Source organism: Suricata suricatta, chromosome 4, assembly GCF_006229205.1.
Source record: "Suricata suricatta isolate VVHF042 chromosome 4, meerkat_22Aug2017_6uvM2_HiC, whole genome shotgun sequence".
NCBI lineage: Eukaryota > Metazoa > Chordata > Mammalia > Carnivora > Herpestidae > Suricata > Suricata suricatta.
This window is the reverse complement of record NC_043703.1, coordinates 10,495,390-10,523,018: the sequence shown is the minus strand read 5'-3', so window position 1 is coordinate 10,523,018 and position 27,629 is coordinate 10,495,390. Positions and strand designations below refer to the sequence as shown.

The 27,629-nt window shown below is 45.4% G+C and overlaps 1 protein-coding gene across 3 annotated transcripts in view; it reads left to right on the top strand.

The window, feature by feature from the left end:
* The window catches only part of PCCA (propionyl-CoA carboxylase subunit alpha), a 403,439-nt gene that overhangs the window by 371,106 nt on the left and 4,704 nt on the right, over positions 1–27,629 (top strand). For 2 of the 3 annotated variants that reach the window (XM_029936479.1, XM_029936478.1), the window contains one exon: positions 17,606–17,746. The exons of the other annotated variant lie outside the window; for it this stretch is intronic. In XM_029936479.1, the coding sequence (XP_029792339.1) occupies positions 17,606–17,746 (141 nt within the window). The remainder of the gene's footprint in view (positions 1–17,605; positions 17,747–27,629) is intronic. 3 annotated transcript variants of the gene reach the window in all.

Below are 27,629 nucleotides of genomic sequence, written 5' to 3'. Positions count from 1 at the left end.
CTCCCCAAACTTAGCAAAACTGGCAAGTTTTGAGGGAGCTAGGAGATTTTAAAAGCTCTATTTAAGTACACATAGCATAAAATTTAATTATTGTGAAGAAGGTTACCTAAAGACTCTTATCCACGTACATCTGTGTAAATTCCAATGTATGTTTAGACTACTCACAAAAATTTCATGAGACAGTAGACAATGTCAGCCATCATCCCAGGCTATTTTTCTTGCTGTTTAAATTTGCAAAAGGTAATAAATGTATTTAGTAAGCCTAAGTAGAATAAAGGTTGATAACTCTTAAGACATGTCTATTTTAATTAAACTAACAAACTTAAATTAGTTTTAATATGGAATAATTTCCCTGAATACCCTTCCAGAGGTAGAAAAATACGACATCCTAGAGAAGATGGAGAAGATGGAGGTAGAAAATCCACATCACAACGGTACAGAGAAAGTACCCACCTTTTCTACAAGGAATTTTGGGGTATATCTGTCTCCTATCAGAGGTCTAGAGTAATCACTTTCATTTTTTCCCCTTTTCCTTTAGTGCAGGACAGTCCTGTTTCTAATGTCCTGAATTTTATGCACCTGGACTTATTTTGAGATGAATACGGCAGGTTTGAATTGCTTTTCAAGTCACATTTCTGGTTCTGTAGAGATCGCCAAGGCAGCGCAGTTGTTTGTCATTCCCCAAAGACCCGGATTACAGCCTGACTATCAAGGGACTGACCCACTCATCTAATTAAATTTTCTTCAATTTGCTTCTTTATATCAGGGAGAAGACTTGCGTTCCAACTAAGATTAGAATGAAAAGATTTTTGTGTTCTAGAACTTCAGGGTTTGATGCGTCGCATCTTTTAAAAATCTATATAGTGTTTTTAAAAATACTTCGGTGCTCTCTTTCCTGAAAGCATAATTCAGTCTTGGCTTTTATCGCCCCCCCCCCCCCCCAACGTCAGTTTCCAGCTGATCAGTTGTAGAAAGGCTGAGGAGTAATTTCGTCATTTTTTCTCTGTGAAGGGGGCTGTGAATGGCCACGAATCTTTCTCATCCCTTCCTAAGTTTGGTAAGATCTTCTGAATGTGGAGGTGAAAAGAGCTTTATAATTTAAAAACTGTTGCTGTCCATGGACCATGAATTCTTCACGGTGAGGGCCCAGGATGCCTCGGTGGGGAACGTGCTGTACGGAGGCCGGCGGCTCGCATGGCCTGATGGCGGGGCTCTGGGAAGTGGAAGGGGCTGTGAGAGAAAGGTGAGCTAGTCTGCCGGCCGTGCAGGTGCTTCTGCTGAATTCACTGCCTGACTGTTAGTGACTGTTAGTGTTTGCATGAGGAACCGGCTCTCTGTGGCGCCTGGGTGGCTCAGTCCGTTGAGCGTCCAACTCTTGATTTCCGCTCTGGTCATGGGCCATGGGATCAAGCCTTGTATTGGGCTCTACTCTGAACATGGAGCCTGTTTAAGATTCTCCCTTGCTCTCTCCCTCCCCAGTCTGCCCCTCTCCCTGATGCACACGCATGCTCTCCCTCTAAAATAAAAAAATTAAATTAAAAAATTTAAAAACATTAAAATCCATTGTCCAATTCAAAGAATCCATCATCTGGCCATTGAGCAGAATCTTTTTTTTTAATCTGAATACCAACTCAAACCTGTAAGCCTTTTTATAGCTTCACTGTGGACACACTTCAGAGCTGTCCCCTCAGGAGAGTTTAAGAAACACAGCCCTCACAAGTCCAGAAGTTCACACCCAGGGTTAGCCTCGGAAAGCCTGTCACAGGCAGTAGGAATGGTACAGTGCAGACTGTCCCTGGTCTCCCGTGAATGGAGACGGCTTCGGTCACAGGCCTGCTAAGTCGTGACACTGAGCAGGTACTCCTGCATTGGGATTATCCAGCTCTAACAAGACAACAAAGGCTGAGATGACAAAGGTCCCTTCTTGTCCAGGACCCCTTATGACATACTCCTCTTTGAGCTGGCATGGTTGGATAAAGAGAATGCTGACACCAGTCACAACTCCAAATTGTCCCTTGTATTCTTGACGGGCTATAAAGAAGAGGTTTCTGTGACCTCCTCTTGTTTTGTTTTTCAAGTTTATTTTTAAGAGAGAGAGAAAGGACACACACATGAGCAGGGGAGGGGCGCAGAGAGAGAGAGAGAGAGAGAGAGAGAGAGAGAGAGAGAGAGAGAGAGAATCCCAAGCAGGCTCCGTGCTGCCAGCGTACAGCCCAATGTAAGGCTCGATCTCACGAATGGTAAGATTATGAGCTGAGCTAAAATCAAGAGTCACTTAACTGGCTGAGCCACCCAGGCACTCCTATACTCATAATTTCTTAGGTGTTATTCAGTGATTATATATACGAAGAAAGACTATGTCACTCAGTTGATTTCTCTACCTGAAGCAAGAGTCAAAGAAGCGTTCTTTAACAGCATATGTTAAACTGAGTCTGGGGAAAGAAAGGCTTCTTAATGGACATGAGCTAAAATCTCTGCTATGAACAGAATGTTCAGTCTCCTTTCCCCCAAATTCATATGTTGAAACCTAACCCCGTCTGGTGGTACTTGCAGGTGAAGCCTTTAGGAGGTGATTCAGTCATGAGTAGGATTAGTGCCTTTATAAAAAGGGATGCCAGGGGTACCTGGGTGGCTTAGGTTGTTAAGTGTCTGACTCTTGACTTTGGCTCAGGTTGTGATCTTGATGGTTTGTGAGTTTGAGCCCCAAGTCAGGCTCTGCACTGACAGTGAGGAGCCTGCTTGGGATTCGGTCTCCCTCTCTCTCTGCCCCTCCCCTGCTTTTTTGCACTCTCTCTAAATAAAAAATATAAAAAGCTGAAAAGGAAAATATGTGGTTAAATATATAATGTATTTAATAAATTAAAGGGCCCCAGAGAGATGCGTTTCCCCTTGTACCACAACAAAATGATGGCTGTCTGTGAACCAGAGAGCAGGCTCTGGCCAGACACACAGTTTGCCGGTGCCTTAATCTTAGACTTCCCAAACTTTGTTACTGTGGAAATAAATGTCTGTTGTTTATAGGCCACCCAGTCATGCTTTCTGTTATAGCAGCCCTGAGAGTCTAAGATAGGCCCCTTGAAAAGGCTGTTCCAGTAGTGGAGGAGGGTGCCTTACGTCTACACTTCTCCAAGTGCAGTCCCAGATCAGCCGCCTCGGCACCCGCTGGGAACTTGTGAGAAATACAAGCCGAGACCCAGTCCTGAGTCAGCAACCCTGGAGGTGGGGCCCAGCGATCTGCTCTAGCCAGCCGTCTGCGGGAGTTTTGATTCTTCTGGTGGGAGAACCACTCACTACTTGCGCTGTCTTAATGGACAATTCCATGTGTATCCAACCACCATGGATGTGATTTGTGTAACCACAGTGCACCATGGGCTGCGCTACGTCCCTTTACAAATGTATTTCTGATTGTAAGCATGCAGGATGGTTTTCACACATCCGTTTCTTGTGAGCTTGACGAGCAAACCCATCTAGCTGAGAATGACTCATTCTGTGCTGTGGAGGAAGTCAAAGGCTGTGAAGCAGGCCTGGCCTGCGATCTAGGGTGGATTCACTCGCGTAGATGCCATGGGGTGAGTCAGCCCAGCAGCCACTGACCCAGCCCAGCCCTCCCTGGGCTCCCTCTTTCCCGTCCTTACATCCCAAAGAAAGAACTGATAGTCGGCCCTCCTGGTCTCTGAGTTCTGGACACAAGTGAAATGTCCCCTAGACTTTCCTCGAGGACTGCTATGTAGCATTATTTCACTGCAACTGTAAAAGTGTTAGGTGTTTTTCAATTTGATTAGACAGCTATTAGTTATAAGTCCACAGGGAAATGATCCTAAATTCTATGACTAAAGCTTTGGGCGATTTCTTTTGGCATTTCTGGCCTGCTAGACTCAGAAAATCACTGAGTGGTTAACAATTTGTAAAGTTAAGAGAGCTTTATGTTGGTTGATATGAACATTAGTATTTGAGTGAAGGACGGCTTCTGGGAAATTATCGTGGAGTCATTGCAACCAGGCTCAGTTATCTGTTCCGTACCGATAACAGGTCGTGCTTTTGGGGATAATTAGAGAAAACGAGAACGAAGTTGAGTTGAAGGACAGGGAGATAGAGCAGAAGGCAGACATGATTTGGCAGGGCAGCCTTGGGAAGAAGTGTTGGGGTGGCTGAGGGAAGCGCACCCAAGTCCTTATATTTACAGCCATGCCCCGGAGTCCTCAGCAAGGAGGGAGCTGAACCCTGGGGAGGAGGGGCCAGCCAGGACAGTGGGGCTGTTTTCCCATGTTCTGGAGCTGTCATGGCAGAGTTTGTGTTTTATGGAAGGGGGTTGGGAACAACACGGGGGTATGTGGGGATTTTCTCTCTGCTTCAGATGGGCTAAGCATGCAAAAAGAAAAATGACCTAACTTCCTTCTGTGTTGAAAAGCTTATGGTGAGTCTAGGATGTTGAATGGCAAAATACCATGGATTTCCCCCTTTTTATTTATTTATTTTTATTAAAATGTTTTATTTATTTATTTATGTAGAGCGGGAGGGAAGGGGCAGGGAAAGGGAATCCCAAACAGGCTCCACACCATCTGCACAGAGCCCAATATAGGGCTCAATCCCACGAACCATGAGACCATGACCTGAGCCAAAATCAAGAATTAGATACTTAACCAACTGAGCCATCCAGGCACCCAAATCTCCCCCTTTTTAAATAAGGCAGCTTCCTTGTGTTTTTTACCCAGTGTGGAAGCATTTGTGAAAATAGATATGTGTGTTTATGTTTTTGTAGATTTATGTGAGTAGAAGATTTACAATCCAAATTATTTTATGACTTTAGGGGAGTGGGGTTGGAGGGGGCATTATTAGCTTGTTTTATATACTTCTTTATTGTAGGACTTATACAAGTCTTTAACTCTTGTTCACTTCATAAAAGGAATCTTAAATTTTATAAGAGTTTTCAAAGTTCACTCACAGACTCAGTCCCCAATTCTCTCTCTCTTATAAATCTCTCATTTTCCTCAAATATGAATTCTCCAGCCATGAGAAATTAGAAACATGGGCTCTAAGCCTGGGACAAGATTATGATAGATCAGCATAGATGCAGCAAGGTTTCCAGGCAGGAGTAGGCTCATGAGAATTGAATGGAAGGCCATATTATTAGTATAAGAATATTATCAGAGGAAATACCAAATGTAGGAGCATGAGGTGTGAAAAATAAGTTATGTGTTTATATGTGCTTGAGAGAGAGATTTAGGTCTGTGTGTTTTGATGCATTCCAGACCGACCCAGCATGTCCTCCAGTGTCTTCTTGGACAGTATGCTGATGCATTCTGGTTGTCTGAATTTTGACTTCTTGAGATACCGTGATTTGTAATAAATATATGTTTGGGGGCGCCTGGGTGGCTCAGTCGGTTAAGTGTCCAACTTTAGCTCAGGTCATGATCTTGTAGTTTGTGAGTCTGAGCCCCATCGGGCTCTGTGCTGACAACTCAGAGCCTAGAGCCTGATTCATATTCTGTGTCTCCATCTCTCTGCCCCTCCCCTGCTCGTGCTCTGTCTCTCTTTCAAAAATAAACATTAAAAAATTAAAAATAGATATATACGTTTGGCCTGTGTCCCATTCCTGGCATAGAGCTCATAATGCCCTTGGCATTTCCTAAGTGACATGAGTAATAAAGGTAAAAAGAGCGTCTTTCGTTATTTATAACAAGCCCCTTCCAACTATACCTGAGGTTAGGTTAATGAGGTGACTTTTAGAAAGCCTCTAAGGATGGAGGCCTAGTTTCCAGAGAAACCAAGAAGGTGGTCAGAGTTCTAGAACTTTCAGCCCTCGCCTCCTCCTGCCCCCCACCTCCACCTCTAGGGAGGGAATAGAGGCTGGAGGTTAAACTAACCACAAATGGCCAGTGATTGAGTGGAGCATGCCTCCATAATGAAGCCTCTGTAAGAACTCTTAACTGAAGAGGCTTGGAGAGGCTGTGGATTGATGTGCCAGGAGGGTGGCACCCCTGGCTGGAACGGGCATGGATGCTCTGCACACCTACTTCTGTGTGTTACTCTATGCATCTCTTCTATCTGGTTGTTCCCGAGGAGTTTCTTTTTATAAATGAGTAGTCTAGTAAGTAAACTGTTTTCCTGAGTTCTGTGAGCCATTCTAACAAAGCATCAAATCTAAGGAGGGGCTTGTGGGAGCCTCCAATTTAATTATAGCAGGTCTGTCAGAAGCACAGGTGATGGCCTGGACTTGTGATTGGCATCTGAGGTGGGGCCAGTCTTGTGGGACTGAGCCCTTAACCTGGGAGGTCTGTCCCTAACTACAGGGAGATAGTGTCAGAACTGAATTGACTGGTGTGGGGGAAATGCCCACACAGGTAGTGGCCAGAGTATTCTGAGTAAGAAAAAGAGTTTTATTTTTCCTTTCACTTCAAGAGAGGGACTAACATAAAAAAGCCCACATCCTATTGATTGCATCATTTGTGGTTCTCATCTGTATTTATATTTGTGTTATTCATGAAAGCTTTTCTCTCTGGCCAGATGATGGTGTTTGAGGTCAGAAGCCATCTTTTTTAAATTTTTTCAATGTTTATTTATTTTTGAGAGAAAGAGAGTGCAAGCTGGAGAGGAGCAGAGAGAGAGAGAGAGAGAGGCAGAAGATCCAAAGCAGGCTCCGTACTGTCAACAGGGAGCCAAACATGGGGCTTGAACTCATAAACCATGAGACCATGACCTGAGCCAAAGTCAGGAACTTAACTGACTGAGCCACCCAGGCGCCCCCGCTTTTCCTTATTTATATTGTATTCTCATATTGCCCACACGTGCTTGATAAATAGTTTTTGAATGAATGAACTGAATGCTTTCTCTAATTCAGTATGGAGTATCTAAGGAAAGAATGACCAGAGAATTTTGTACCACCTGATCTAGAAGCCTTCTTAATATCTGAACCAAATTATTTTCTTTGATCTTAGAGCCAGATGTCACTTTGAAAAATTTAGTCTATTCCTCCTCAATGTGCGACCATAGAACTAGAACTGTAACAAATAGAAGTTGCTATTCCATGATGTTTTATAATTTATAATTTAAAAACATCACACCTACCACTGTCTCTTCTTTGACAATCAAAGATGCTTGGGAAGGAAACGGGAAATGATATTTGGTAAGTGGTTTCTGTCAGGCATTTGCTAGTTAGTTTACAAATCTTTTGTCAGTTTAATCTCTCAATCACTTAATCCATGTTTTAACTTGATTTTATTTTTTTTAACTTTTTAAATGTTTATTTACTTTTGAGAGAGAGAGAGAGAGGGGAGGAGGAGGAGGGGCAAAGAGGAGAGGGAGATGTAGAATCTGAGGCAGGCTCCAAGCTCTGAGCTGTCAGCACAGAGCCCAACACAGGGCTTGAACCCACAGACCGTGAGAACCCATGACCTGAGCCAAAGTCAGACGCTTAACCAACTGAGCCACCCAGGCACCCCAGTCTTGGTTTTAGAAATGAAGAGATTTGTTCCAAGAAGTTAGGTTACTTGGCTAAAAGGTGACATCTATTGGGAGATCAAAATTCAGGTGATTTGGCTTCAAAGGTGTGTGTGTGTAGGTACCTGTTTTCTGCTCCTTCCAGTATGGTGACCTCAGTTGGCCATGTGGCTTTATAGGTCTTGTCTGTCTTCAGTATTGTATGTTCTGTATAATGTGCAACATGTGACATGCCAGAAGTCTACTTAGTAGCATGGGTTAATCTTCTAAGATCTGTTAGGATTCTAAATTTTAAAATTGCTAAGCAGTACCCTATTAGATTGCAGAGGCCAAGAGCAGGCCACACCGAAACGGGACATTTTGGCATGAAGATAATTTTGAGTTAAAAGCAATCAAAACCCAGCAGATTCACGAAAAGCTCTTTACGTCCCACACAATTACCTAAAAAGAATTAGCTCGAGGGCCTGCTCCAGGAAGAGAGCTGTTTCCACAGCTGATCCATTATACCATGAGCTAGGTGCAGCAGACAGGGAGCAGGCTAGCAAGCCTGTTTGATCAGAGTCCTCTATGTTCTGTTGTTTCTGAGTGACCCAGCAAACATTTGCTTACCAAACATTTCTTCGTTTTCATTTTTCCTAAAGGTTATATTCCTTCCCTTTGAAGTCCCAGACTCTTCTCATTAGTGTTCAACATGACAAAGATGCCTCATTTTGCCTGTGTTTGCAATTGCGTGTCTGTGTGGATTTCCCATAACTACAATTTTAAATTTGATCTTTTCCTGATAGTCTTATGTCCATCTGATCCTTAATCCAGCTAGAAGGACCTTGAAGGGTAGAGGAAATTTCTTCCTCCCTGACAAGATTATGCCTAGTACTTTGGGCCAGGGGTTGTTGGGTTGTGTAGGAGAGGAAGACTTTCTCTCTCCTCTTTCCTCTTAGATTTCAGTCCCTGGAGCCTTGCAAATCAAACTGACAAAAGGCAGATTAACAGAAGAAAAAAATAGATTATGTTACATACTTACACATGGGAGTGCCCAAAGAAATGTGAAATAAGGAGACATTTAGAATGCGGGAGTTATATACTATCTTAACAAAGGACAATATAGTGTGGGGACAAAGGAAAGGAGGTTTGGGACTTCTGGGGGTTGGGGGTAAGTTGTGGGTAGGTAACTAGGAAGTGTAGGATAAATATGGTATATTTAGTGCAGCTTCTCATGCCGATAAGAGCCTTTGCTGCAGGAAGCATAGCTCTGGAGCCGTACTCTTCCTCATGTATGAGAGAAAGACCCCTGCGTCTAGACCGGAAGTGCCGAGCAGAGAGCTCATTGCTTTCGGCTCAAAGCAGTCCTTTCACCAAAAGGACCTATTTTGGGGGTGGCAGGTGTATTGTGCTCTTCTTTTGTGTTCTGCTTTCATGTTCTTGGCCAACAGGTTACTCCACAGTATTATCCTCTGTACTTTTGTTTGCTTTTGCCTTGATATATTTTAGTTCCAAATTTCCGACCAACATAAGTCAACATTTTGACTTATTAGATTCTGAGTTTCTTTAGTGATTTCATAATAGTAAGAACATTTTATCATTAAAAGAAAATCCATATGAAAAGGCAGTGTTGAACAGCCCCATGGCATTGGCTCACGCCCCAGGTCTCTGGCATTCCTTCTCAGGACTGAAGAACTTACCAGGGAAACCCAAGATCCCCAACTTTTTCCCCCTAAAGTTCACTTATTCTGCACCCTGCAGACAACATTACTTTAATTTGTGATGAGCACAGAACAATTCCAATAGAAGAGGAGGAAATGGAGGGGTAGGGACCATAGCGAAATGGTACACTTCCCTACCTATGTGCTTATTTACATAATTGTGTTTTTATAACACTTCCTGTACTTTTCTGTAAGCTGATGCTGCCCTAATTATAGATTTTCAAGAGAACACTTCATTGTACCCCAAATTATATGCTTTAAAAAAGTACCTTCTTACTCGTTTACCAAATACCTTACAAATGTGTAATTACATAAAACTGTTCAGGATACAGAATAGAAACAGCCTGTACTGTTCACAGATGTTGGTATTGTTACATAATTGAGCACAAGGCTTTCAAAGATCTATAATATTTTTCTTGTATGAAAAAGAAAGAAATGACTCATTATAGTCATAATGTGTCAGACTCCTGATCAAACAGAATGCGCATGTTCTGTCTTGGGAGTTCTGTACAGTACATTGTCAACGGACTTGCCTTTGTGGATGGGAAAAGTGCCACTTATTCCAGCAAATTACCTTTGTGCCATATGTACCTGCTTGTTAGCTTGTGGGCACCTGGCTGAGGCAGAGGCTGGACTGCTTTATCCCGGCACACCTGCACACGGTGTCCCCACAGCGCTGGGCACCAGGGAGGGTCCCCCATTCACAGACTCGCTCTTTCAGAGCCCCAGTGAGGACCCACAGTCAGCGCTGCCTTGCGGCCGGGGAGTGGGCCGGCTTCCTGTGCGCAGGCTCTGTTTCCTCTCCCTCAGTTCTGGCTCTGTCTTAAGACACCAGTGATGCAAATTGCAAGAAAGGTAACTCTGTGGACCACAGCTGAGGAAATTGGATTGGTTAAGTGCTGGGTTCAATGTTTAAGTTTCAATCTAATTTTCAGGGCTATTGTGACAAAAGACGCGTTGCTCATCTTAGGATATTAGAATCTGAAGGACTCGTGTTTCTTAGAAGAAAATAAAATTGAAAATAATTAGGTTAGATTTTGTGTGATTGACCGAGGGCCCCATATTTTTCTCTTCCCAGGAAATTGTCTTTTGGGAACAAACTTACTCATTCCTTCAAAGGTTTTGATATCGGGGCACCTGGGTGGCTCAGTTGATTAAGCCTCCGACTTTGGCTCACGTTTGTGGGTTCAAGCCCCATGTCAGGCTCTGAGCTGTCAGCACAGAGCCCGACGCGGGGCTCCAACCCACAAATTGCGAGATCATGACCTGAGCTGAAGTCGGCCGCTTAACCGACTGAGCCCCCCAGATTAGTTCTTTTCTGTAAGGGAACTGTCTTTTTTAGCAAGAACTCTGAACGATGCGGTGTGGAAGTGGGCTTTGCATCTGTTTCTTGTTTTGCTTTGTTGGAATTCTCCTCCCACCTCTTTCCTTTTGGGATTCTTGCCTCAAAAGCTCAATCTCAGTCATGAGATTGTTGACCCACTGTGGCTCCTTGTGGCACATCGATCGGTCCAGCAAAAACCTGGAGTTCAAGAACCAACTTAGCAGTCAGAGAATAAAGCCTGGAGCATAGATTGATTCATAACTGTAAGTGGGCTTGTGCTGAACGTGGCGTATTACGTCACCGCCGCAGATTGACATTATCAGTTATGTGTCATGAAACAGCTCACCTCCCTGAATGATTTGCTTTGTGTTTAACTGCCTCTTTCAATTAAAGGGAGCGCATGCTGGGGAAGGAGGGTCGCGGTCTCAGAAACCATGTTTTCTCCTGTTAACACCAGCATCGCACACTCGCAAGCCAGGGGTGTGTTGGCGTTTTGCTTCAGGCTGTACTGCTCTAGTTTAAATGGTCCAAACAAGTGATTAATGACTGGGGGCAGAGCCTTACACCACTTTCCAGATCCTCTCATCGGCGCACTTGCATTCATGTCACCTAGCCGCACACTTGCGAGGTGTTACTTCGGTGTAGATCACACCATTCGTTTTGCCGGCGTTTGTTTCGGGGACCCTCGATGTTGCTGTACATGTGTGTACCGGTTTGTGTGTGTGTGTGTATTTGCTGAAGTATTATAAGAAGTGTGCTGTGAACGCGTTCACACTTGTTATTTAGCACAATGACCTAAACCTTCAGCTCTTGATGTGGTGGTGGCAGTGCAGGTGTTCTTGATACGCAAAGCCTGCGTGGTGTGGCAAAAGGTGGGCTCGCCCCCACCAAAGGGCTCTGGACTTTTTTCCTCCAAGTTTCAGTGGTGATAATTTGATCCAGACGGCCCAGTTTGTTGGGACATCCTTTTATTGTCTTACAAGTCAGTGTGGTATTTGGATTTCGCAAGGCTAAACCCACATGGTGTTTCTCAAAAGTCCATTTGCAAGAGTCGGATATATTAACTGTTACTCTGAAGTTGAGAATTTGAACTATTAGCTGACCCATTGTATTTGCTCCCTGTGTAAAAGTTTGTTATAACAGTGCTAATTACTAAGCAGCTGGATTTGTGAAAAAGTGCCCAGCAGTAATTTGCACCTCACTGTTGCTTTGCTATGAAAAAAATTGCAACCACATACGCGGGGTGCATATGCACTTGATCTAGAAACCTCCAAAGAGCATGTTTATCTGAGGATTTTCAGCAGTTTGACTTTTTGAGTTTAGCATTTGTGTTGTATATGTGTGCTTCTGAAATACTCATTTTGACCCTAATCCGAGCTGTTGAATGCTGGTAGGACATTTTCAAAAGAGAAGGGTAGCATTTTACAACGAGACTGAAGCTTTTAAATGACTGTGCGCTTTTGTTTATTACGTTTTGCTAGTTTTAGAGGGACCGACAAGAAAAAAGATTTCCTTCCTAATTCTTTACTCTCGATATAAAATCATGAACTGGCCTCATCAGATGTCAGTGTTTTGGTGACGATGTTAAAATCATCGTGTCAGTGGCAGGTTGGAACGGACCTGTCCGTTTGGACTCCCATCCTGAATAAATCCTTCTCTGCAGCTGGAGTGGATAACAGTCCTAAGCCCGCAGTTTTGTGTTTGGTTTCGGTCTGTTAGGAACAACTTCAGGTCAGGTCTTGGGAAAGAATTTATTTTTGCCCCATGGATGCAACGGAAACATCTGTTTCAGGTAGTTGACGAGTGTTCTTTATTAACCCGTGAGCCAAAGACCCAGATAGGGAGTTCTGACTGTTTGAAAACTGCACATTCCTTGTGTCTGTAAGTGTATATTCGCATTAATTTCACACACCTCTTATTTGGATCGCTGACAGCCAGGGAACTTTGGAAAGAAATGGGTGCTTTTAAAGAGGAATGTGAAAAATTAGATTTTCTTTCTTATACAAGAGTTTTTCTGTACTGTTAAGAACTCGTGCTCTGGGGCAGAAAGGAGAGGTTTCAAAGGAACCTCATCTCCATATGGTTTTACTCGATAATCCTTTATCCAACATCTTCAGCTCTCATTCCTTTGCTTTCTTGCCTGTGGCTACATTTCTATCTCGGCATCAATTAGCACAGTGATTTATACAACAAGCAAGCAGTTTAGAGGTAATGGTACACAATTAACATCTCATTCCACCATAAAGGGTATGCTAAATACCCCAGTCACTGCTTTCTCTGCCTGGAATTGAAATAAGTGTTTGTCCTAATTCATATGCTATCTGATGTGAAGGGGGCCTGCTTTGTGCTGGGCTACACCATTAATCTAATTACAGCTAGCTGCAAATGAAGCGCTGTCTGAGCTCGGAGAGGGAAGAAAATAGCCTTTTGTCATTTAGCCTGACTCTGCGAAGCAAGATCACACTTTCCGGGGCAGTACTGCGAACTGGAAATCTCCATAATATTGCCGCCTGTTGCATCTTTTCTAATTGCCACCGCATTGTAAACACAACCGGCGCTGATATAAATAGAGCTGTGCATATGCTGTCATGTGGGTTGTCGGAGAAAGTCCTCCGAGTGCTGTTGGATTAAATGATGCGTCCTGATTGACAGCTACGTCGGGACCGTGCGGATGGAGTTGTCACAGCATTAGCCGAGAGGCTGCTCATGGCGGCGGCTGGACCGACTTGGGTCGCCGTCTTCCCCCGGCGGAGGGAGCGGGGGGGGGGGGGGCTCTCCCGGGGAAGGGTGGCCACTCGCTCTGATTCACCGTGTTTGGGGTATTGTTTTTGGAGATTGGGGCCACTTTGGTTTGGCTGGCCGATGCTGTTGCATTTTGCAGGGTACTGACCCCTTGCTGTGGTTTTCCTCAGTGTTCATAGTGATCCCACAAAGAACTCAGGAAAGAGGGGAACAAAACAAAGCCCGTTGAATTAAGATTCCAAATCTGTCTCAGTGTTTTAAAGTGTATTTAGTGAGCTTTTTTTCTAGTTTTCTGAAACTCCCGTGTTTTTAAAGATGTGTCCACCTTTTTTTTTTTTTTTTTCCCAGCTAGTTATTTCTGATACTTAAGAACACTGACACCTGCTCTCCAGCTCACAGTTAGGAAAGTAGACTTTTCGGGGCATATTGGAGTGATAGCTCTCTCTGCTGCACCGTGAAATGAAAACGCAGTTTAATGTTGGAGACCCTTGGGGCCGACAGGTGGAAAACTTTGGAGAGCTTTGTATCTGAAGAAATGCTTTTGCCACCTTACTTAGTGAGGGTCAGCAGGCAGTCTATGGCCGGTGCTTCAGATGTTAAGGGAACTGATGTAACATAATGCCCTGCCAAGTGCACCACTTACCCTTTACTGAGATGGCCCACAGTGGCCAGGCGAAAACATGAGCAGTTTATCAGCTGCGCATGTCCTCATTGTTTTGGAAGAATGACATAGGAATGGAAACCAGAGAGAGATGAGCTCCTTTAAGAGGAATCACAACTGAAACAGTACGCAAAGCAGCCTAGAAGCAATTCATCTTGCAAGAAGCCCACAGGCCTCCAAGGCCGGCAGGTGCGAGCACGTGGGATGTGTGACGTGAAGTCCCCGGGGAATCTCAGGGCCCGACGGAGAAGTGCTTGGATTTAAACTCCCTAAGGGGGTGCAGACGCCAGTGGCAAGGCGGTCTGTGTGACCGTCCAGTGCAGTGTATCCAGAGCGAGGGCTGCTTCGCCCAGTAGTGTGCTTGTGCGCGCTGCGTGTGCACCTGGCACGGGCGGGTGTGCCCCTCTGCAGGATGTTTTCGTTAACCAGCCTGATCAAAAAGCATATGCACCCCCCACACGGGGACTGCGCACGCCTTCTCCCCCAGCCACCATGGTTCTCTTTTTCGTCAGGTTCCAAGCTAAGAGCCATATGTTCATTTTTAAAACAATTCCATTGTGACCCTTTTCTGTCTGGTGGGATCCCTTTTTCTTTTTGAATCTTGTGGGAGAAATTTTCTTGTTACACGTGGTTTCACTTTGCAGACACCGTGGAATTCATTGGCTTAGAGCCCCGGGCTGGGGTCATCAGAGAACCCCTCCCATGACTGTTCCCTCCCATCACTGTCCCCCAGGGCTGAGGGGCTGATCAGGCCACGCCCCAGAGAGCACCTGTTCTGGAGCTAACTTCCATGGTGCGCTGTGTTTTTCAAGAGCTTAAGCATTTGTGGTTTATGAGCACCTCCCTGAAACCACAGTGAGGTTCCGTCTCCCGGCGGGCCCACTTCAGGCCCCACCAGGAGCAGCTTGTGACCCCTCAAGCACACCGTGTCTCCACCTGGCAGGGTGAGAACCTTCCAGCCTCCGCAAGGACTGTACTTCTCGGTCCTATCAAGTAACCTTTAAAATCTTGGACTCCCACCGGCAAAACCTCAAGTCTGGGGCTTATCTGCTTGAAGACAACAACAACAACAACAACAACAACAGCAACAACTTCAAATCACAACTCTCCAGGGAGGTTTTACAGGACCCTTTGGGCATATTTAAATGCCAAACTCTGCATACGTCAGGGGGCATTTTCCTGAATTCTTCCTGCTCCTTGGCCAAGCTCTGCCCGAGCCCCCTAAGAATTCAGAGAAACCAATAAATAGCAGTTTTGATCATAAGCTTGGAAAGCCTTAGTGTACATTCTTAAATGACTTCTTTTCTGGAGGCAGCAAAAAGCTTTTCTGGCTCTCACCAAGCACTTCATTCTGACGGGCCCACAGGCTGCACCCCTCAGGTCCTCCCCGGCCAGCGCGCCCCGTGTCCCTGCACCACGAGCCAGGACGTTGTTTTAAGAGGCATGTTTGTGTGGGCACGCTGACGGGGTCAGGACTACATCAAAGGCAATCTTAAAAAGAGAACCTTCTTGCTGCCTCCTCTCTTTATATTCAGAAAGGTCGTTTCTTAGCCAACTATTTGCAAGGAGGCCCCTCCTGAGGCATTTACCTACCGCTTGTTATGTTTTACTTGTGATTCTGATAAGCCGCTCATCCCCCAAACAGATTTAAGAACAATAAACAAATACAAAAGGAAAAGGAACATCTCGTCAATAACAAAGACCGCATCTAAAGGCTCTGAGTTTTGTGGCTCTTTTACATCTCTTTCCAAGCAAAGCAGGAGTCCTACAGAGAAAGGAATTCAAAAGATATGAAAATTATAAAAATAGTAAAAGGATCCAGTTTTAGTCAGGATCTTGTAATTTCTGGGGCGAAATGGAGCTCAGTACAATCTCCACTCTTTATTTACATCAAGGCTTGTTTGTGATATAGCTAAAATTAGTTTTTAAGCCTATCCACTGTGGTGAAATGTGACAAATCATACTATCCTCGGTGTAGAAGGATCCTTTCCCTGAGTTTAAGACTTCACATTCTGAAGCCAAATGGTACTAAAAAAACAAGAGAAAATAGATCTGTGTGTGAGCCTGAGGCTGGACAGCCGGGCCCAGGACCAGTCACGGGTTGGGAGCTGCGCAGGGCGCTGCCAGCTAGAAAAATGACTTTGCTGAGGACTGTCCTGCTCCTGGGGGTGTTGGGTTTTCTTTTCTAAGGCAGACAGAGCACAGTGACGAAAACCATGCAATTTGGTACAATTATGCTCTCCCTTCTTTTTCCATCCACCCCCCAGCCATAGTCTAATGAAGGACTTTGAGGTACAATTCATCGTTGATAAATAGTCCCTCTGCCCGGAATGTTTATTAGACTGACAGCAGAATGCACTCTCCTTGCCACTTAGGACTCAGATGAATTTTAATAGGAGCAAAAAGCTTTTATTTGCACTGTAATTTCACTTAAGGATCATATCCTTCAGAACCTGGCAGACACTTGTATGTCTTGATTGCAAAACACACACTCAGGAGTAAAGAAACATGCAAAGATGTTATTATTCAACCTGTCACCGTGGCAAGTCTGCATGGAATGGAGGCCATCGGTGCTCCTCCTGGGGCGCCCCCTCCCCAAGGGCCCCGGACACGTTTCCGCCGTCCCTGTGCCGAGAGAGAGGGTGAGTCCTGTTTTGTTTTTGTGTCCCGCCGTCATGATGCCCACAGGAGGCTTTGAGTTACAGCAGCTTTTTCCGAACAAAATGGACCCGCCTTGGTGCTGCATCTGTCTTACTCAAGGACATGCGATCTGGAAGGAATCCAGAAATCTTCAGGTGGTGGTTTCAGCCTCGCCTAGTAACACCTCCTCAAACCATTTGTTTCTTTTTGGGTGGACCACACTGTGGCTCTAGAGATTTAGGATTCTTTTTTTCCCTGCCAGGCAGAAATTGTCTTTATTAGAAATGTTCTGTTTGACTGAACTCCCTTGAACCTGCCCCTGATTGTTTGAGAGCAAGGTCCAAGAGGTTCCGTTAGAAATACTTGCTTGGGCATAATGTTTCTCTCAATGGCTTTAGTCTTTTATTATGGTTTCTCAGTGCAGAAAATCCTCCTTCTATTTCATCTTTGTCATATGATTATCTTAAACATCTTGGTACCTTGGAAAGACTACATCATGTTGTGCCCAAAAAGAAAAGCTAACTTTTTTTCTATAGTAAATATAATATATTGTGTCTCTAGAAAAAGATTGAGTTTTAAATCTTTAGCCCCAAACACTGAAACCCTTTGTCTTAACTTGGTGGTGGTGCGGCCGCCCTCGCGGGAGCGGGAGCCTGAGCCTGAGACAGCGGTCTGCTGCCATCTGCTGGCGGGCGCCCGCAGAGCCACCCCTCTCCCTCGGCTGACCCAGCCCCGCCTGGAAGCCCTGTTAGTTGGGATAAGTGTGTAAGCGGTGAAGGGAATATAAGGAACATCCTTACTGTTTTCCTCACAAAGTCTTGACATGTCTCTCTTACAGGGTGACTACTATTTGTCATTAATTAATTACTGGAGTCGTTTTTGTTTCATGCAGTTTCTTAAATAATCAGCTCACAACATGTGCCAGAAACAAAATGACTATATTTTGTTTTTCTGTACAATAAAGTAAAAGAACCATTTGACTTCAAAGATGCTGTTATTTAAAAATCAAAGCTAAAATCTGATTCTGAAGGAATGCTACATTTGAGTAAAAGTTCATTTAAACTCATTTATGGTTTCTCTCCCCACCCCACCCCCCTTAAGTACAAGGTGCATATATTAACCAAACTGGCTGCAGAGCTGAACAAATTTATGCTGGAAAAAGCAGCTGAGGACACAAGCAGTACTCTGCGCTCCCCAATGCCTGGCGTGGTGGTGACTGTCTCTGTCAAGCCCGGGGACATGGTAAGGACCCAGCCTGTCGGGGGTGAGGCTGACTGAACTGCAGTCACGTTCTGTGAAGCTCTTTCTTGACTCCCAACCCCCACGAAACCGCTAAATAGCTTCTGCACATTCTCTGTCCAACTGGTTCACATTAGAATTGGGTTAGTGACAGTATCTCTGAGTGTCTCCCCTACCAAAGACCTGGGACCGGGATAGAAGTGAAGCCAGATCCATTCTGTTAATTGGCAAATGCATTGTTTTGGAAGTATTTAAAATGTCTATTTGCTTTCTAGTTCTCTGTGCTTTAAGTATCCTTGAACAACTGATACCAAGCAATAGCCCTTTGAGGGGGAAGTCTGGTTTCTGGAGCTCCGGAAAGCTAATTCCGTAAACAGTGCGGTACCCAGAGCACTTCTGTAACTTGATACACATAATTTAGGATCACAGTTTGAAGCTTTTCATCTTGACCTTGTGACATTAAGGCACAAATCAAAGCTATATTAATATTTCCTCATGTGTTCAGTCTCACCATAACATGCTATGGACAAATTGGTAGGATACATTTTCATAGAGAATGGGTAGAAAGCTCTATTAAGTCGTCCCAAAAATTTATAAAAAGAAAACAAAGATGCACCCAAATTTCTAGGGGACAGTTAAATATCAGCATTTTTATTTATGTGCTGGAAAATCATGGCCCAACATAGTCTGTGGTATGGGGATTCCACTGTGTATTCAGTGAAATCACAGGAGTTTACATATTTTCTTGTAAAGAGTACATTAAAACTTCCTCTGTATTTCTTTATTAACATAAGTAGAATCACATGGAGAAAAACTCCTGTAGTTGGCATTGGCTTCTAGAGAAAATATTTATAATAAATACTAAGAAAAAATGATCAAGCAAAAAAAAAAAAAAAACAAACGATCAGTTTGTTGTTTAAATGGTTAGCCCTGAAATTGATAAGTGAAGTTAGAAAACTGACCTAGCTGTTGCTCTCACCTCATGATACAGAAGCAGAACTCTGCCCACGCTTCTAGAAGAGCATAGGGGAGGCACAGCAGCTAGGAGCTGTTACATTTGCTTTGAAGGCTTTGATGCTTCTGGAAGAAAGCCTTCATTAAAACTGTCTTATTAAGGGTTTGGGGGAAATGATATGTAAAATTACACTTATATGTTGAATGTGGGGAGGGGCTTACCTTGTATGTCTTCATTTTAAAGGGTCAGGGTCCTAAGATGATAGCCCACCGGCCTTGACATGAGGAATGCTTACAGCAGCATGTCCGGTCACTGAATTGTACACCTGAAACTAACCTAATCTACTGAGATTTTGTAAAAATGCCTCCACTCAACTCACTGCATTATCAGAGCAGTCAGTGGAATCTTCCAGCAACTAGATGTATAGGTTGGTAAACAATGTGGTGGGTTTTTTCCCCTCATTTTTCACCTTAAGCCTTTTCTAAAAGCTACATAGGCTGCCATCCTGAGCGTGTCCTAATTGTGTGGCTTTAATTATAAAATCAGATTTGCACTTAAGAAAAAGTAAGCATGTGACTGAAATTCTTACTTTTCCAACACCTGAGTCAAAACCTGGGCAGGGGGCGGAAGGTGCAGAAGGGGCCACACTGCGGTCGGCCCTGCCCCTCCCTTGGCACCAGCCTCCCCCACGCGCTCCTGGGGCAGAGAACAGGGAGTGTGGAGCCTCCTTGTCCCCAGCAACTGCTTTCTCTGAGTCCAGGCACCGGAAGGCGTCAGCCTTCATACTTTCCGTGTCCTGGCCAGTAATCGAACGTGGGAAAGCAAGGCATGTAGTAAATTGGAGCCACGTGGGCTTAGCCCTGGCTTCACCGGGATAGCTCAGTTATTGAAAACCTCCACCAATCATTAAATGTGTGTACTCAAGAATGATTTGATTTGAGCACTAACTGTTAAAAATATGTTACTCGGGGGTCATGGGACCTCTACTCTATGTAGTCCTTTAAAGTCCGTCTGGGGGAGCACCCCTAGTGAATGGGCCTCTCGTCCCTGTGTGGTTCCCGGGACTTGCAGGTGCTCCCTGCACGCACGTGCTAGGCTGGTCACGGAGCATGCGCCTTCTTAAACGCTTCGCCCCAACTTCCGGTGCCGCTTTTGGTCCCTGCCGAACTTCCTTTCTTACTCTGTGTCTTCGTGTTTTGCTGAAATGGTATTTTCTCTTGAGTTGCTAGTTGTGAGAAGTGTCCCAAACCACTGCCTTCAAAGACACGGTGACAAGTTTCATCTTGGGCTCCTGACAGCAGCTTCTATACGTAAATCTGTGTAATTAAAACATAAGAAACTTGCCTTTGACCAAAGGTCCAGTATTTACTCCAGGCCATTATGAGAAAATAATACTTGTACCTCTCAGGTTTTTCGGTTTTAAATTATTTTAGCCCTGCAGGCGTGTTGCGTTGTTTTCAGCAGTAACAGTAGTCGCAGTGGCGTTGCGCTGGTGTGTAGTAACATAATGGAAGCCCTCATCCCTGTGCGTCTTCAAGGAAAACAAGGACCTAAGCAACGAACGGGGCCTGCAGCTATTCCCGTGTTCTTTGAAATGTCATTTTTTTATAGTTTAAATTCCAGTAATCTGTAACTTGTATATTTGGGTTCAGTAAAACTTGAGAAATCTTGGAGTGCCTGGCAGTAACGTGTTCCACAAAAGCATCACATAAATAATAAACAATAAATCTGTTTTGTGAGGCAAACAATTGCAACAGAGTTAAAAAAAAAAAAAAAAAACCCACGGCATAATGCTGTGTGCTGACGGTTCAGGGGTAATAGATGCCCCCCGAGAGATGCACTTCTGTGGGAAGATCCTCCCCACCCCAGGCACACAGCACACAGCACAAGTTTCTCATACCCTTTCAATGCCTGCTACATAGTATTTAACATTAAATGTGGCAGTAAAATCATTTTTTTAAATGATTGTGGAGTTGCCTTTTTGAACAAGTGGGGAGGGGATTGTAGTCATCAAATAAATGCTTACCAGCAAACAAACCACTAAGAAAGGAGCAGATTATGGAAAGTCAAGAGACGCACATTCCATTCAGAAGACCATTGACAGAATGACTTTTACATACTTTCGTCTGTTTGGTTTTTGGTAATCAGCCTTCTGAAAATAATTTTATGACAAATTTTCATTTCAGTTGGAAAAAATACCTATATTTCTGTATACTTAGCACCATCATAAACTGGTAGCATTTTAATGAAAGCCAGCATTTTCTGTAACTTGTTTTAGGTTTAAAGCGTTGATCTTAAAAAAATTTTTTTAATGTTTATTTTAAAAAAAATTTTTAAATGTTTATTAAAAATTTTTTTTAAAGTTTATTTAAAAAAATTTTTTTTTACATTTATTTATTTATGAGAGACAGAGACAGCTTGAGCTGGAGAGGGTCAGAGAAAGAGGGAGATACAGAGTTCAAAGCAGGCTCCAGGCTCTGAGCTAGCTGTCAGCACAGAGCCCGAAGCGGGGCGCAAACCCATGAACCATGAGATCATGACCTAAGCCGAAGCCGGACCCTCAACCTACTGAGCCACCCAGACCCTAATGTTTATTTTTGAGAGAGACAGAGAGAGAGAGACAGCGTGACCAGGGAGGGACAGAGAGAGAGGGAGACACAGAATCCAAAGCAGACTCCAGGCTCCGAGCTGTCAGCACAGAGCCCCATGCAGGTCTCAAACCCACAAACTGTGACCTGAGACAAAGTCAGACGCCCGACCCACTGAGCCACCCAGGTGCCCCTAAAATGTTTATCTTTAGGGTATCATCGAACAGCAATTTTAAGCACACACATTCTCTCAGAATAATAGCTGAGTGCATCTGCCGGCTTTGGACTAAGAGCTGCTGAAATGACATCAAGTCTGTGAGGGGCAGAGTTGTTTCGTTAGTCCTTTGATATGAGAAAGCAAAAACTAAGACAACCCAAGGGGAGGCTTTACTGTCGAGATTAATCAAGATTTCCTCTGAGGTGGGTTCCAACTGAGCAGACATCTCGGGTCTGCTTCAGAAATATTCGTCGTATTGAATATAAGAACAGTGGAGACGCGAACCAGAAGTGGGCCGTGTCCCCACTTACGTAACTACCACTTTGTGACTTAGTAGTTTGTGAGAACACGCCCTGTAATAGATTGGCAGTAAGTAGGTGTTGCCGCTTTTCTTGCCACTTAACCTATTCAGTAAGACAGGCTTGGGAGTAGTTTTGTGGGGCCAGGATGAGGCGGGTGCACTTGGTAAGGGCACCGACCTTTAGCAGAAGGGGAAGTAGGGGTCCAGGACTGTTGTTCTCACGCACGGGGTCTTGGGCGCAAAATGGTGTACTCTAACATACCCCAGAGGGAACGAGCTTCGTGATCATTAGTAGGAGCCCCCCCACCCCAGATTTAGCCCTGCGTTTTTTCCTTGTTGCATGTGTTTCTTCAGAGTTGCGGAGGAGGTTCCCTAGCAGCTGGATGGCCACTGATCATGAGACACAGGTGCACGGTTTCCGAGTGTGGCATTCACACCCCCGTGGCCCCCAGGCCATCTGGATCTGAGCCTACAGCTGATCTTGGGGGAAAGTGCACATAAAATTGGGCGAGAGATCTTTAGTTTTCATTTCTTGAAGAAACAGATTTGGAGCCTCCTTCACTCTTAGGCATTGTAGGTGGATGGCGTTGGAATGGCCCTCTTGACATGTGTCTATCTGGCCGTGACTTGTATCCTGGCCCCGTACGGCCCAGAATCACAACGATAACAGCGTCTTTCTCTGGGAGAGGCCCTGGCCTAACTGATGGATTTTCCTGTTTCTGGATATCTTGATGGACACTCCTGAAATCACGACAATAATTACATTTTTATGTTTCATCACAGTTTATTTGACAGGGTGCCAGTTTTTCACCCAAACCTCAGGTTGTATTCTAAAACAGGTATAAATAAGTTGATGCATTTGTTACTTAACATTTTTAAGCCTTAAATAACAAAATATTACAAACATAAAGTTACAGAGAATAATACAAGTGCCCGTGCTCCCTGCTCACCTTCCCCGTGCTCCCGCTCACTCGTGACCATCAAACACGCCTCACACTGTGGACTTGCCCTGTGGCCCCTCCTCACTCTCATCAGATCCTGTCCTGCCTTCTTCAGAGGCAAGGGCCGCCCTGAATTTGGCCTTTTTATCTTTTCCAGATAACATTCATTTTTCAGTGTTAAGGTTAATTGTTGATGGAGGTAACAATTTGAGAATTTTTACAATGTTAACTTAGTGATAATTATAAGGTAAAATATTTTTACAGATCAATCAGTAAATTAAATACCATAGGTGAGTCTTCTGCACGTTGGGCATTTGATTTTATTATTCAAGAAAGATCTGCTTGGGATCAGAGGCTATATTATCTTTGTTTTTTTCTTTTTAATTTTAATGTTTGTTTATTTTTGATAGAGCACAAGCAGGAGAGGCACAGAGAGAGAGGGAGACACAGAATCCGAAGCAGACTCCAGGTTCTGAGCTGTCAGCACAGAGCCCGACGCAGGGCTTGAACTCCAGAACAGAGAGATCATGACCTGAGCTGAAGTCGGATGCTTAACCAACTGAGCCCGCCAGGCGCCCCTGTGTTATCTTTGTGATAACTGTTTTTGAAGAGGGCAGTTCTCAAGATGCTTTCTCACCCTTTTGCTTAAAAACAGCAACAAAAGCTAAAAACACTGAATCACGGAGTACTTTAAAACAGCCTATTTCACAGATGTAGAGCATCTAGACTGGTATCTTCAAGATACTGTTAAGTTCTTCTCTAACTCTGGGCGCTTAGGCTCCGGGTTCTGGCCACCTGAGAAGGCAGCAGGGAGAAATGTTTTTCATCGTAAGGAAAACTAGACTTTTATATTGGTCACAACTCTGTATTCTTTCCCGGAGCCTGTCTGCTCCCTGCTCCCACGCCCACCTCATAGACCCAGGGAGGCAGGGGGAGCGGGGCCACCGTGGTGCGGGCAGGGGCCGGTGGCCCCTCAGCCGGCAGCCTTGGCTGATGTGTCACCGTCCTTGTGGTGAGTCAGGCGGCCGGCGCACAGACCCATTGCTGGCGGCCTTAGACTGCAGATATGGGGTTTGGTGGCATTTCTGCCGCCTGCCTCCTCTTTCTTTGTAATTTGATGACGGTCCCTTCCGTCACTGCTTAAATACTAGACAGTCTCCCGGTCTCCCTCCCTCTTTACGTGAAGATGTTGGGATGTGAATGCACATTTCTTCTTCAGAAAATATCAGGGGGTATTTACCCGCCTATCTTACCGGCTCAGAAAGAGGAAGTTATTATAATCAGATTCTAGCAGTGCCTTTTAACCAAATCTGAGAGGCCTTTTTCTTGTGGCTGTTAACTGCGTCTTTCTTCAGATCTAAGGGCCGTAAAATGCATTGCATTCAGGCACCTGTGTTCTAAGTAGAACAGCCTTTAAAAACGTAATTGAAGGATTTTCACTTTTGTGGCGTCGTCAGCAGGGTTGATATTGATCCGTGCTTTCGGGTGGCCCAGAAGGGGAGCGTGCAGCAGGCCGGTAAGCCCTCCGAGCCTTCTGTCTAATTTGGCAGAAAAACACAGAATGTAGGACAACAAAAGAAGGCTCCTTTTCCATAAAAACCCATCCTCCCACCCACCCGTCCTCCCCAAAAAGGGGACTTAATTTTTCAGCTGCACACAGCGATTTGGTGCTCACTCTTGCATTGAAGCAGTTGCTGTCTGAACAGGCAGGAAACAGTTTTCTTTTAATTGCTGAAATCATTCGGAAGTGCTTCGTGCCCCGCTCTGTACAGCAGATGCTGTGCATTAATTGGCCTGCGTAGAAGTGACCCAGGGTTCCTTGCAGCGGGCCCAATTTTAGGCAGAGGGTTTAAATAGCTTATTTATTATTTTGTATAATCTGGCGTACATTATGTGCTCCTGCACGTGTCGTATTTCATGGTCTGCAGTTTCTAATGTCATGTGGGTTTCAAAACCTGTGTTTCTCTGGTAATGTACGAGCAGCAGGTAAGCTCAAAATACCATCCATCAGGAGCTAATTTTTTATCCAGATACCGCGATGACTGATGAACCTGTCTTTTGTGTGAATGTTTAGCACAGTAGAAAGCCATATGCCACTGGCACCGTTTCCGGGGCCTTCTTTACGGCTGCCGGAGAGGAGGCCGACGGGGGGAAACCCTCCGTGACATTATGTCCTCTCTCCTCCACTTAAGGATAACACCTTTAAAAACAGCCCTGGTTCTGGACGACAAAAGAGGGAGGGACCGGCCTCCGAGGAAAGCTGACTCCCGAGATCATTTTCTTGATCAGAAATAGGACTGTGCACTCTTAATAGGGACCCTTGTTTTGTTGCTCCCCGTCTGTTCCAAACAGACCTTCGCCCATTAGAAGGGCCTCCCCCGTGTGGGAAGAGCACAGCTGTTACTGTAAACCTCATCCCGGCGCTGTGTCACCCCCATTTTGTGGCTCTGAAGGATGAAATTGAGAAATGGGATACTGTGCAGTCAGCCTTTACATCTCCAATTTTAGGCCTTTGCCATCATTTTCATGCTTTTATTCCAAATCAAATAACATTAGTGAGCTACACCACCTTCTGATGAATGTCTGCCCTCCAGCACAGCTTTCAAGTCTGGACTTTTGGGGGCTCCCTTTTATGTTGGGTGGAGGTCTTTCTTCCCTCTTTCTCTGCTCGCTCTCTTCCTGCACTTTTCTTTGAGCCTTCTTCGTGCGTCCACAGTCAGCACGATACAAGTTGTCAGACGTGTCCCCGTCTTCGCGTGCTTTCCAAGAGGGACGTGTGCCGGAGAAGGGTCTATGTCTTTTCATCTTTGGGGAAGGAGTGAAGCGAACTTGGTAGCAGGATATTGGGGGCTTTAATCAGAACTAAGAAGGGGTTTAAATCATTAGCACAACAAAGCATACTATAAGCTTGAAGATAAAAGTCTCTGGGGAAAGAGTCCTCTGAAAATAAATGGAACTTGATAGATTTCCATATCATTTATAACTTCCCTTAATTACACTTGGAAGACTTGCCAGTAAAACTGGAAAATTGGCAGCCTGTATCCATTAGAGTCATTTTGCCGACCATGGCAAGCAGCTGGCTTTACTGGATTTTATTTCCCATCACTCACAATTAATCATCAGCTGGAGATGTCTGAAGCTCTTCGGCGCACAGCCCTGCCGGGTGACATTCAGGTCTCCTAAACATGCTAAAATCTGCTGAGTAAATGGGCCGAGTTTTCACTGCAGCTTACTCATTTTGGAGCGAGGCAGGCCTCCCGCTTAATGAGCGCTGCGCTCTGATAATCGGATGCGAATGTGAACCTTGACCCCATGTCAAAGGAGAGGACGCAATAAGCCGGATGAAAGATATGGGACTCCGGCCTCCAAACTTTACACCAATTAGACAGGGAGCGGAGAAGTACATCAGGCTGACTAGGTTTATCGAAAAGACTTGCGAGGCTTGTGACCATTTTGTAAGCCCAATGTCGCAGACCTCCTGTCACAATCAGTGAGCCTTTATCAGATGATGCACAAAAGTGTTAGAGAAGCGCGAGCACGTGGGAGCGCTCTGGGCCGGGCTCCGGCTCCTGCCGCGACTGCCCTGGCATCTCGGGCACTTGGGGAAACACGGGCGGTATCACCTCGGCCTTGCAAGCCCCGAGGACAGGCCAGCCGCCACCGCTGGGCTGGAGGCCCCCAGATCCTGGGGTACGGGGACTGGAGTGCCCGTGGAGGTGGCGGGCCAAGCCCTGGTGGGGCACCGTGACAGCTGGGCCCAAGGTTCCTGACCTCGGCGTCCACCCCACGTAGCTCCTCTGGCTGGGGGTGTGGAGGGAGGAGATGACGTGAACTTAGAGCATGTCCACGTGTGTGTAACTCGATTCTGCTGAGAACCCAAAAACCTCTCTGTTTTGTGGGGTCTCCAGGAACAGCTTCCAAGAGTTCTTTCTTTTCCAGGGATGAATGCGTGAAAACAGACTAGAAAACCCATTGCTAAGTGAGCAAAGAGGGAGCAGCGGACACTTGACGTCCTTCCCAGACCTAAGGAGAGGTGCAGACTGGCAGGGGAAGGGAAGGGCCTGGGAGGGAGCAGGAGGGAGAGGAACCAAATGTGGGTTGCGGGCAGTGCTGCTGGTCGGGCCCCTTTGAATCCAGAGGCGCTTTCTTTGAAGTCCTTTTAATCATATTGCCACAGGGACAGAGTATTTTCACTTTGGGACTTGCCTGCCTCTCCTGCTTATCTCTGTCTAAATCCAAGGTTTGCTTTTCTGAGTAGTGTGACTGGGGACCTGCCAATTGAGTCACCTGTATGGCACCTCTTCTCACATCATGCAGGCCAGGAAGGATGGCCGGGGGCAATGCGAGCGGAGACCTGTGAACTTGGCCTGAGCTCTGGCGGGCCCTCCTCGTGTGGGGTCGTGGCCCCGGCCCCGCTGCCCTTTAGAGCAGGTCCTGTGGCATCCTTGTCAGCTGGGTCTTGCCCCCTTGGTGTGACTGCTGGAAATTTCTGGAGTTCATTTCTTTTTCATATTTGCGTTAGTTGTGACTTCACTTACTTGAAGATCCTGGAGAGAACTGGCATGGGGCTCTCGGTCTGGATGCAGACCCTGAGCAGGCCGAGCAGCAGGCTGCGGGGGGGGGTGCAAACCTACTGCAGGGGTGGGGGGGTGGGTTGTGCCCCCCACACACAGGCGCACAGCGAAGGGGCCAAGGGAGCCCTGGGCTCTCGGGTGGAGGCTGGGGGGCAAGCTCACATAGGTCCCAGCATGGGCACTAGGCCAGCTGTGAAGGAGAGAGCTGGCAGCACCCGGTGGCGGGCTGAGGGGAGAGCTGGTTACTCATTTTTTGTCAGAATTTACATTCTGTTGTGTTGGGTGTGAGATCCATTTCCAGCAATTCCCC